General features: G+C 29.1%; 1 protein-coding gene across 1 annotated transcript; it reads left to right on the forward strand.

The window, feature by feature from the left end:
* Window positions 1-7,742: 7,742 nt before the first annotated feature.
* Window positions 7,743-8,315, forward strand: LOC111640464. Its single transcript, XM_023386474.1, has 2 exons — window positions 7,743-7,953; window positions 8,032-8,315. Exons 1-2 carry the CDS (start codon window positions 7,787-7,789, stop codon window positions 8,258-8,260), a joined length of 396 nt encoding a protein of 131 aa, XP_023242242.1. The 5' UTR covers window positions 7,743-7,786; the 3' UTR covers window positions 8,261-8,315.
* The last annotated feature ends 5,305 nt before the right edge of the window (window positions 8,316-13,620 follow it).

Raw genomic sequence — 13,620 nt, forward strand, 5'->3', positions numbered from 1 at the left:
ATTATGAAAAGTTTTTGCTGCTGCTTATTAATTAAATTTTGTTTTACTTTACTTAACGCTACGTAGCGTTAATTATTGGAGCCAATTTTCTCCTTGCCAACAAACTATTCATGCTGACAAAATTTCTACGCAAACCGCATTTCATTCCTATAATTCTTCGATTTTTTAATGAATGTTTAAAGATTTTACGGTCTTTTTATCCATCCTGTGAAAAAATTTGAAACCATACTTGTACCAAAATTTTAACCACGTAACAAATCAATTAACCCATATTTCATGCCAAATAAGTTTACTTTTTGTTTAAGAAACAGACAATTATAATGATTAAATTGCCCATTTTCAGTGTCTTCTGGATAGATATTTAGCATTTAGTATGCAATCAAATCTAGTCCTGCGACATTTCAAAACAAGCGCAATGCATTTAATAAAAAAATATTATCAAATTCGAACCTCTAACAACTTCTCGCGTACTTCATTTGTTTGATTTCACCATTAAATTATTTTTTTACGACTACCAGAAGTCTATGGTAAAAATCGAAGATAAGCCTTATATTTAATTTTCTAAATTTAAGTCTGTTTTTAAGAAAATTGCTTTATTGTATTTTTAGTTTTTAAACTATTTATTATGTTTTATTTCCTTTATTTTTTGTTGTACCTTGTCTTGTTAATTATTTTATTGACTATGTTATTGCATTGTTGTATAGTGGTCGGCACACATGGACATCGTCAGTATTATTGTAAATAAATAAATGCATAATGAAATAAATTTGTATAAGACGCTGATGAAATACAGAGACCTTACTGATACAGTGCATAACACTACATGTTGTTCCTATTCTGAAGGCGTAGTATCCGAAGGCGCTTAACGATCTTTAATGATTTGACTATAATTGAATCTCTGTATAGCTTTTTACTTCCACTGTGATACTGTATTTTAAGGTTGCCAAACCTGCAACTTGTTGTCAATAAATTACAATTTACAAGTTTTTCCACGACCAACATTATGTAATTTCTCATTGCTTGAACGGCATAAACTCCATACCGGCGAGTTTTGATACATATGATAGTAGAAAAATAATTTCCTCCAGTCCTAAAACGTCACCATACGAAATTAAGTTGCATTTAGACTGGTAAATACATTTTTAAAAAGTGTAGTTTTAATTACAATCATCCGATATATTCATTAATACTGTACTAACGATTGAATATAGTAATTTGCACCTGAATTTTAAATATCTTACATGACAACATCAGCATGTACTGTACACTCTGCTATAGATAAGTGTTTCTTTGAAGCACTTTGTATGAAATACTGGTTCTTCACGAGTTAGGGAAATAAAGATAAACTTGAAAATGTGCAGTCAGTTACAATATGCGAACTAGAAAAAAGTGCCAGTGTTTAGTGGTTTATCGATACGGCCAATGATAGACATTTTTATAAGTTACAGTACTATAAGCTATTTTTTTAATCGAATAGGGTTTGAATAAGTTGTTTTTACAGTAGACTCCCTATAACGCGTAGATACGTTCCACGTTATACGAATTTCACGTTGTACGAATCCTTAAATACATGAGCCAATCGCAGCCCGACACGTGGGAAGTTTTCGAACTACGGTTGTTTGTAAGGTTTTCTTCCATAAAATTAACTCAATTCTAGAATAATTCGACTCAACATTTCCAAAACACGTATAATATTTTGGGAATAATCCGTATAAACTATGCTATAAACAAAAATTGTAGGATTACTTACCGAGTGTGCACCGTCGCCATTGCTTAAGCTTTTTTTCGTCGCGGAGCAACGCATCAAACGGCGGCCGCGATTTCTGATAAGTTATTTTTCTGCGAAAAATTCGTTGCACTTTGGAGACATCATTAATATAAATAATATTAATGGCCGTTGAATAAAAAATGTTTTTTTCANTACGAATACTGTCGCAATTTTTTCGACAATCGTTATAGGAACCTGGTTATAGGGGGTCTACTGTATTTTGATAATTAAAAGTTAACCTAACTATCGAACTGAAATATTTAACTGAATATAGAAGTTAATTATTATTGAAGATATGTGAATATTTGTATGGAAGAAAGTTAACGATAATTCATTTACTTTCCCTAATTGTTTGAAAGCAAATATTTAAATATGTTCAATAAGTTACTATTTACATTGAAAAAAAACAGACTTATGAATAGCTTAATTAGAAATACGCGTTTCCAAACTAAAATTACTCATATTTCTTAAATTAGAGAAGAATTTTAACATGTTCAATGGTCATAAATAAAGGACAAATTAGCGTAAATTCAGGTCCCTTTAGATTAATTTTAGTGGCTGAGGCAAACCTACCAATGAATGATACAAATATATTTCTATGAACAGTATGACAATTTTTAGCACGCCTTTCATTTTGTCATCCGAATCAGTTGCTTTTCTTTTCTGATAAGTCTCTGCTTTTTCCTATCAAAACGTCACTAGTTAATAATATCAATACATAAAATTACTAATTATTTAAATTTTGAAGAAAGTATCATTTTCGGAGAAGTGGGATTGATAAAATTCATTTTCGGCTAAATTTTAACAATATTAAAATATTGTTAAAATTCATCTATATTTCTTTTTTATTACTGTTGTTTGATAAAATTATTGTGTTATAATATTATAATAATCCAATAGTAAATTCTTTTCAAGTGTTTGTAATATGCTTTTTAATTTTTTCTTGATGTTATTATTTTTAATGGCTCTATCGTTTCCAAACGGAATGTATAAGTCACTTATCAAGATCGATGTGAAAAAGACTAAATTTTGAAATTCTATTTATGAGCCGAGATATTCGAAGTTAAAATTTGCTACGTAAAATCTTTGTTTCAATCGACGGTTATTTGCTGTTCGCACAACATGTCAATGAAGTTTAGGATTGCTGACAATTTGCATTAATCACGACAAATTTAACTTTTTTTTCTTTACGACAAGCATTTAAACTGCTTTACATAGAACGTGAGAATCGTGCCACACATTTGTGTTTACGTGTTAAGCAGAAACAGTAAAACGCATGTCGCTAAGCTCAATTTCCTTTTTTCCTTAAATACCTAATATTAAAGTTTGGCCTCTGACATCGCATGTCAGTTTATTACTTGTATTAATTTAATGTGCAAAATTTCTTTTAAATCTGATAAGTCATTACTTTGCAAAAGATGTTTCAGCAATTTGTCAATTTGAGCCACTGCCAAAAAACTTTTCTTACTTGGTTTGTTGCGCTTCAATCAATTTTTGATAATTAATTAATTAAAGTAGATTACATTTGGCTGATTAAGATGTGGTTTCTTCTTCATATACTCAAAGTGAAATGGATATAACGAAGCACCTTCGAAAGTTTTTCGAATGTAATTCGTTACATTTATATCATGATTCTCATTATAAATTTTAGCAAAACTTTATATAGAGAAATTTGCGATAAAATGATTCAGATACCTAATGGTAATTTTTTTCTGAAAGAAATCATAGTGAAATATTTTTAAAAAGAGAAAGGTTGGATTTGGATTCGGAGTCGCACATTTTAAATTTGCTGGGTTGGGAATGCATCATTTGTTTATCGACACCCCACGCTGGTAAAATGTCAAAAATCTAGATATCATAAACTCGGAAATGGTCATGATGAAGTTAATATTAATCAGTTCAATGGTAATATTGTTGTTGATGTTAATTATAATATTACCTGTTTATATTGCTAGCTTTCTTAAAAAATTTCATAGAAAATATAGTACACCTTTAGTTTATTATAATGATGATTTTCACTATTGACCACTAATTTAATGTTATATTATATAAAATAGTGCTAACTATTAAAATTATTTACAGAATTCTCCAAAATTCGGCATGGGCTTGAAAAAATTAATCGAATCCAATAAATTGGCAAATGAGAGGTTCGATGATAGTTTTGCTAATAGAATGATGACAGAAAAAATTGCTTTTATAACTTTTGAGATTGTCATAAAATTGCAACTTTATTCTTTGGGAATTGAAAATTTTCTGATATCTACAGATCAACTATATACTAATAATATTGCATTTGGTATAGCCAAGAAATTTCCATACAGAAAGGAAATCGACAAAGTGTAAGTTACAGGAATATTTTACATTGTGTCTTGCTTCAAGTTTATTTTTAAACGCTATATTTTTAATCTCAATTTCAGAATTTTGCGCTTATTTGACACTGGAATTATAAGAAAGTTCGAAAATGACGAACTAAGAAAACTCAAAAGAAATCGACAATCAAATTCAGAAAACTCCAGAATTAAACATGTTTTAAGTATGACTGATTTAGCTGGGCCGTTTTCAATTCTAGTGATTGGATTTATTTTATCGCTCGTCACATTTTTAATGGAATATTTCACATATAAAATATATCGATATTTTTCTTAATTATTTAAATGTTACTATTTACATTGAAAAAAAACAGATTTATGAATAGCTTAATTAGAAATACGCGTTTCCAAACTAAAATTACTCATATTTCTTAAATTAGAGAAGAATTTTAACATGTTCAATGGTCATAAATAAAGGACAAATTAGCGTAAATTCAGGTCCCTTTAGATTAATTTTAGTGGCTGAGGCAAACCTACCAATGAATGATACAAATATATTTNTTTGCACCTGAATTTTAAATATCTTACATGACAACATCAGCATGTACTGTACACTCTGCTATAGATAAGTGTTTCTTTGAAGCACTTTGTATGAAATACTGGTTCTTCACGAGTTAGGGAAATAAAGATAAACTTGAAAATGTGCAGTCAGTTACAATATGCGAACTAGAAAAAAGTGCCAGTGTTTAGTGGTTTATCGATACGGCCAATGATAGACATTTTTATAAGTTACAGTACTATAAGCTATTTTTTTAATCGAATAGGGTTTGAATAAGTTGTTTTTACAGTAGACTCCCTATAACGCGTAGATACGTTCCACGTTATACGAATTTCACGTTGTACGAATCCTTAAATACATGAGCCAATCGCAGCCCGACACGTGGGAAGTTTTCGAACTACGGTTGTTTGTAAGGTTTTCTTCCATAAAATTAACTCAATTCTAGAATAATTCGACTCAACATTTCCAAAACACGTATAATATTTTGGGAATAATCCGTATAAACTATGCTATAAACAAAAATTGTAGGATTACTTACCGAGTGTGCACCGTCGCCATTGCTTAAGCTTTTTTTCGTCGCGGAGCAACGCATCAAACGGCGGCCGCGATTTCTGATAAGTTATTTTTCTGCGAAAAATTCGTTGCACTTTGGAGACATCATTAATATAAATAATATTAATGGCCGTTGAATAAAAAATATTTTTTTCACAAGAAATGTATAAAATTACAGTACTGTATCAGACTTACGGTACCTAATTTACATACTGTACAGACGATAGTAAACTCAACTTACCTGGCTAAACTCTCCGTAGCGCTGCGCTAGACGGCGGAAAGTATATATATAATTATAATAAAGTTACAATAAACGAAGTTAATATATAATTATATATACAGTACCTAATTTATATATAATTAATATATAATTATATGTACAGTACCTAATTTATATATAATTTATATATAATACTGTACAGACAATATAAACTCAATTTACCCGCCTAAACACTCCGTAGTGTGGCGCTGGAGGGAGGAAAGTAGTTCGGCTGCTCGTCCACTATTGGTCCAGATTCGACCAATCCTGTCGTGACACGAGTCGGCGACGACGTTTACGAGTCCCTTTTAGCGTCTTTATACGAATACTGTCGCAATTTTTTCGACAATCGTTATAGGAACCTGGTTATAGGGGGTCTACTGTATTTTGATAATTAAAAGTTAACCTAACTATCGAACTGAAATATTTAACTGAATATAGAAGTTAATTATTATTGAAGATATGTGAATATTTGTATGGAAGAAAGTTAACGATAATTCATTTACTTTCCCTAATTGTTTGAAAGCAAATATTTAAATATGTTCAATAAGTTACTATTTACATTGAAAAAAAACAGACTTATGAATAGCTTAATTAGAAATACGCGTTTCCAAACTAAAATTACTCATATTTCTTAAATTAGAGAAGAATTTTAACATGTTCAATGGTCATAAATAAAGGACAAATTAGCGTAAATTCAGGTCCCTTTAGATTAATTTTAGTGGCTGAGGCAAACCTACCAATGAATGATACAAATATATTTCTATGAACAGTATGACAATTTTTAGCACGCCTTTCATTTTGTCATCCGAATCAGTTGCTTTTCTTTTCTGATAAGTCTCTGCTTTTTCCTATCAAAACGTCACTAGTTAATAATATCAATACATAAAATTACTAATTATTTAAATTTTGAAGAAAGTATCATTTTCGGAGAAGTGGGATTGATAAAATTCATTTTCGGCTAAATTTTAACAGTATTAAAATATTGTTAAAATTCATCTATATTTCTTTTTTATTACTGTTGTTTGATAAAATTATTGTGTTATAATATTATAATAATCCAATAGTAAATTCTTTTCAAGTGTTTGTAATATGCTTTTTAATTTTTTCTTGATGTTATTATTTTTAATGGCTCTATCGTTTCCAAACGGAATGTATAAGTCACTTATCAAGATCGATGTGAAAAAGACTGAATTTTGAAATTCTATTTATGAGCCGAGATATTCGAAGTTAAAATTTGCTACGTAAAATCTTTGTTTCAATCGACGGTTATTTGCTGTTCGCACAACATGTCAATGAAGTTTAGGATTGCTGACAATTTGCATTAATCACGACAAATTTAACTTTTTTTTCTTTACGACAAGCATTTAAACTGCTTTACATAGAACGTGAGAATCGTGCCACACATTTGTGTTTACGTGTTAAGCAGAAACAGTAAAACGCATGTCGCTAAGCTCAATTTCCTTTTTTCCTTAAATACCTAATATTAAAGTTTGGCCTCTGACATCGCATGTCAGTTTATTACTTGTATTAATTTAATGTGCAAAATTTCTTTTAAATCTGATAAGTCATTACTTTGCAAAAGATGTTTCAGCAATTTGTCAATTTGAGCCACTGCCAAAAAACTTTTCTTACTTGGTTTGTTGCGCTTCAATCAATTTTTGATAATTAATTAATTAAAGTAGATTACATTTGGCTGATTAAGATGTGGTTTCTTCTTCATATACTCAAAGTGAAATGGATATAACGAAGCACCTTCGAAAGTTTTTCGAATGTAATTCGTTACATTTATATCATGATTCTCATCATAAATTTTAGCAAAACTTTATATAGAGAAATTTGCGATAAAATGATTCAGATACCTAATGGTAATTTTTTTCTGAAAGAAATCATAGTGTAATATTTTTAAAAAGAGAAAGGTTGGATTTGGATTCGGAGTCGCACATTTTAAATTTGCTGGGTTGGGAATGCATCATTTGTTTATCGACACCCCACGCTGGTAAAATGTCAAAAATCTAGATATCATAAACTCGGAAATGGTCATGATGAAGTTAATATTAATCAGTTCAATGGTAATATTGTTGTTGATGTTAATTATAATATTACCTGTTTATATTGTTAACTTTCTTAAAAAATTTCATAGAAAATATAGTACACCTTTAGTTTATTATAATGATGATTTTCACTATTGACCACTAATTTAATGTTATATTATATAAAATAGTGCTAACTATTAAAATTATTTACAGAATTCTCCAAAATTCGGCATGGGCTTGAATAAATTAATCGAATCCAATAAATTGGCAAATGAGAGGTTCGATGATAGTTTTGCTAATAGAATGATGACAGAAAAAATTGCTTTTATAACTTTTGAGATTGTCATAAAATTGCAACTTTATTCTTTGGGAATTGAAAATTTTCTGATATCTACAGATCAACTATATACTAATAATATTGCATTTGGTATAGCCAAGAAATTTCCATACAGAAAGGAAATCGACAAAGTGTAAGTTACAGGAATATTTTACATTGTGTCTTGCTTCAAGTTTATTTTTAAACGCTATATTTTTAATCTCAATTTCAGAATTTTGCGCTTATTTGACACTGGAATTATAAGAAAGTTCGAAAATGACGAACTAAGAAAACTCAAAAGAAATCGACAATCAAATTCAGAAAACTCCAGAATTAAACATGTTTTAAGTATGACTGATTTAGCTGGGCCGTTTTCAATTCTAGTGATTGGATTTATTTTATCGCTCGTCACATTTTTAATGGAATATTTCACATATAAAATATATCGATATTTTTCTTAATTATTTAAATATTTCTGGTTTGTGCGACGGTAAAGCAGGGAGAGGACACAAATTTCAGAAAATCGTTCTATTTATAATTATATGGGATAAATTACAGAATGAATTATATTTGAGCATTCCATTATTGTCAATCTTTTTAGAAAAAGTGTTATTTTTAAAATTTTGATAACAAAAAAGTAATTTTAACAAATATATATAAATATATATACCCTTTTTAGTTATCTTTTCTAATAGGGTTGATAACATAACGCATTATGAGTAGGAAATTTGTCGTACGGAATGATCAATGTTAGTAACATGATGTAGGATGTGCTGAAAGAAAGTTTTTTCTTCATATATATTTTCAATTTATTTTCTTTCTTTCGTTTTCATCACACAAAGCACAAATTTTTATATAGAGCAAGCCGTTTTCGTAGAACTGTTTTTTACATTTTAAACATTTTAACTATTCTGATTTGGACCGAGTGTCAGATAAAATTTTCACACATTTTTCGTATTCATCTTTATTATAATTTTCAAAGAGACTATTGAATTGAATTCCAATCTCTTATCCTTCGTCTGATAATGATAATTATATCTCAAATCGTCTTTTATATCTTTGCTGTTTATTGGTTTTGTTTAATAATTCATTCTGTGACATTCTGTGTTCATTTACATTTTTATGCTTTTTACTTTGGCTTTTTTATTTTTTTTCTTTAATTTTTCTTATATAATATTTCCGTTTTTACTTTTTTGTAAATTCGATAAGTGATGATAGGAACAGATAGATTTCTTTTTGAAATAGATGGATAAAGATGAATAGGAACAGAGCATATAGACAGCAAAGCTTTAGTGGTTTCCAAACGTATTTTCTTTGTATCAGCAAATCTAAGAGATTGCAATTCTAAATATATTTTACTAATTTTTATTAATCCCTTGTTAATTTAACATGGTCAAATGTTTCTTTCGGTAAAATTAAAATTAACTGTATTTAATCTTAGATGTTATAAAACAAATACCATATAGACTTATTAAGCCGGAAAAAGTAAACAAACACCAAAAAAATTACATTTATTTTTCTACATTTCCCAATATGCCTTTCAGGTCTGTCAAACTCCTCTTCAGTTGGAATATAATTTATCTGTACAGAAATTTAAGATCTGACTAAAGTATAAAGACATTACATTTAAATTCTCCAATTTTTCCTCTTTATTATATATAAAATTTAAAATTACTGTTTCGTTATCATGCATTTCGAACAAAAAATATAGTATAGTACAATTTTATTTGAAATTTCCCTAATTAAAAAGTTACAATTTCTTATTATCTGTATATATCCTAAATAACCACAAACTTTCAAACCATAAATAGTATATTTGGCTCTTCTAATGTCAAAGAATTATTACAACCATTTGAATAAGTACGACCATATAATTATGATATAATATAAATTATTTATTTTTTTTAAATTCCAGCCACAGAAAGATGGTAGAAAACTTGAAAATAAATACAATTCTTCATTAAAATTTTTACGACGATATGACATTAAAAACATGTATTTAATACACTTGACGCCGTCCTTTTATTGTTGGATCCGGCACCAACTATACACAGCACTAAAAGTTTTCACAATATCAATATGATAACTGAGTTGTATTTAAACGATGAAAATCCACTCTGGAGTTCCCTGGTGAAAGTATTATTTACATAATTGCATAAATCGTATAGTCACAACGACTGATGCCCTTGGGACTATACGATTTATGTAATTATGTAAATATTGTCTAATTCCAGCGTTTTCATCAGGGTACAAAGATCTTAAATTTCTGTATAAATCTTATAATTGAGAAGGGTTGATAATAATTATAATAATAATAATATGCGCAGAGCCCAAAAGGATAAGAGTTGAAAGTTGAAACTTAATACACAATTAGGGTACGTTATGAGAATGCACACTAAGAAGGGATCTTTCGAAATTCGCCCCGCGGAATAGAGGGAGAGAGTTAAGGATTACCCCGAAGAACTTGGCTTCTACTGTAGTATTATAGATGCGATTTTTTGCGTTTGTTGCGGGTAATCAAACATATTTTTACACCCATCTAAAAATTCTCTAATTTATCTCGGTATAGGGGACAAATAATTCTTGCACCCGGCAAAAACAGGTAAGATCGGCAATAATCTAATAATCTTAATGTTCGCTATCATTACTTTTTGCCCGAGCAACGCCGGGCTTATCTGCTAGTAAATTATAATCTAACTGAAGAAACACTTAACAGGCCTGAAATGCATATTGGAGAATAAAAAAATAAATAAATTTTGCTGGTGTTTGTTCTCTGTCTCCGGGTTAATATGATATTTGTTTTCGAAAATGTAGGATTTACTAAAATTTAAAAAAAGTAGACTAGAATCAATGTAAAACGAGATTAAGATTTTTAAGTATAATTCTTAAAGTTTTCATTGGAATGTTAAATTGTATGCTTGCTGCTTATAAAGACAACCTTTTCTTTGAAATAGTGGTACCCAGATCTTTTACATCACCCTAGTTCCTGCATGCACTATTTATTTTTCTAATACTGTATACATGTTTCGCATTATAATATATTCTATACCAATAAATTATAGAATTGGAAAAGTATTAGACTATGTACTCTATATATTAAAATATATAGGAAATTAATGTCATGTCTCTTTTATGCAGTTTATCTCTCTTGAATAGAGAGAAGAGATATCGCACACAGTCTTTTAAGCACAAACGTTGAGAAACAATACAAAATTTACTATATAACATGGGTATGATCATAAGTTTAACTGTCCTCCACCATTTAATATTATTTAGTTTTATAAATACGCTCATTAAAAATATCATAATGAATGCATAAAAATTCAGACACTTAATTTAAAAACGTCAGCTATCGAAATAACTTCTTTCTAAGTTCCGAAAAGTGTAGAATTCTTATGGAATTTAGAAATCTGTTTTTTAGTCTTCATTGTCTACTAAGAGAACTAGTGCCATTCATTTCAAAACTTGCAAAAAAATTTACGTTCTATTTCCTAGAGCTTTTACGACAATAATTTCGATAGTCCTGTTTCAATTGCTGGCTGCTGCTTTTGCTGAATGATCTGATTTATTATTTTCTTAAGTTTTAATGTAAAATAACCAAATATAGTAATTATTATTTCTTGATGTTGAAAGTTTTTAGTACCCCTACCAATTTTAATATCCCTACCAACTGAGAAATTTAACTATCTGTTTGTTAATCAACATATTGACAGATTTATTATATACTGTATATATGAATCGATTTATACGAAATGCTCTCGTCGTTGTAAGCAATTGCTACTCGAATAGTATAGAGTTTTGCTGAATAAATTGCACATTATCTTGCTAACTTATATTTTTCTAACAAATACAACTTTATAAACATTGTGCATTAGACACATTATACAGTCAAAACGATCGTACATTGCAAATACAGTAAATTGGGTTAAATTTTAGACGATAATTACTGTTTATTAGATAAATGAATTTCACATTTATTGTACTGTAAATTATTATTGAGATTGACTAATTCAGCATGAAATTATTATATTTGAAAATATTGTAAAAATCATATAATGGTTAATTATGATTTTCAGAAATTGTCATATTAAAAAAGATATCGACAATAGAAGATTTTTCACATTACCTTCCTGTTGCAAGACTTTCTAAGAAAAGCAGGATTTTAAATCGATTATGTTACTTATATTACCTTATATTACAGGTATTTTTTACATATAAATCACGGTATACAGAATTTTAAGAAAAACTACTTTACCCAATTATAATCATAACAGTTAGTTTGGTTCAATAAACGGTGTTTTATATATACGTATAGTAATACAGCTTTTATGAGTTTAGAACCGTATAAGAATCTCTGCTATCTCTATCACTAAGTGTTCTAAACCAGAAAATGGATGAGAATATTTCGCCATTTTTAAAAATATTCAAGAGCTTTTCGAACACCTCTTATAACAAATTAAAAAAAACACTCATATCTTTCATTGTATTAGATATTGATAATTAAACTGAAAGAAAAATCTTGCTGTATTATGAATAATCCAATCAACACTATGTCGATATTCCAATCACTTCAACACTAATCTGTATAATGTAATATGCAATGAACAAACGCGATGACTATGTTGACAACAACTTGAGTTAAAAAATTAATTATATTGTAAACTTCGAATTATTTTATTTTCTAAGTTGTACTTTTTAGAATAGAATTCAATATATATCTTTATATATATGTATAAATATTTACTCCTATGTGAAGATTTGACTTGTAATTATTTTATCGTATGTGTGAATTTGTTGATTTTATAATTATTTTATGGTGTTTGTTACAAATAATAATATAACAGTTTTTTATTGCTTTTATAAATTTCTGTGTTTTACAATAAAGTAATGATTTATTTTTATTATAAAGTACTAAATTAAAAGTAGGTCTACTGTATTTTAATTCCCTATATTTAATATAATGTAATTTACTTACATTGAATAATACTAAATAAGTTATATAAATAAAGTTGAAGACAAAGTCTGCCCAAAAGGGACCACTATGTATTTTTTATGAGTTCCAGACAATACACATTTTTGGCGACTGACCTTTCCTTGTAGGCTACTTGTTGCCAGAAGTTCAGAAAGTCCTTTTAAAAACACAAAATATACAGTAGATCCTCCTATAAGACGGTAGATACGTTCCGTTCTTTATGAATCAATTTTGTAGGAATCACAGCCAAACACAACCCGACACGTGTGAAGTTTACGGACTACGGCTGTTTGAAAGGTTTTCTTCCATAAAATTAATCGATTCTAGACTAATCCGACTCAACATCTCCAAAATACGTATATATTTTTTTGAAATAATCCGTATAAACCATGCTATAAACAAAGAATTGTAGGATTACTTACCGAGTGTGCACCATTCGACATCGCCGTTGCTCAAGCTTGTTTACGTCGCGGAACAGCGCAGCAAACAGCGGCCGAGATCTAACAACTTATTTTTCTGCGAAATCTTCGTTGAACTTTGGAGACATCATTAATATAAATAATTTTAATGGCCGTTGAATAAGAAATGTTTCTTTCACAAGAAATGTATAAAATTACAGTGCTATATTAGACTTACGGTACGTAATTTACATACTGTACAGACGATGGCTCGCCTAAACTCTCTGTAGCGTGGCGCTAGACGGCGGAAAGTAGTTCGGCTGCCCGATGACGTTTTACGTAATTATAGGAGTTTTTTTACCGTTGTTTACGGATACTGCCACAATTTTTTCGCCGTCTTATAGGAATCGTAATTATAGGAACCCGTCTTATAGGGGGATCTACTGTATTT

This window comes from Centruroides sculpturatus, unplaced genomic scaffold (assembly GCF_000671375.1).
Source record: "Centruroides sculpturatus isolate CEXI.00-Female unplaced genomic scaffold, Cexi_2.0 scaffold1147, whole genome shotgun sequence".
In the NCBI taxonomy this organism is placed as follows: domain Eukaryota; kingdom Metazoa; phylum Arthropoda; class Arachnida; order Scorpiones; family Buthidae; genus Centruroides; species Centruroides sculpturatus.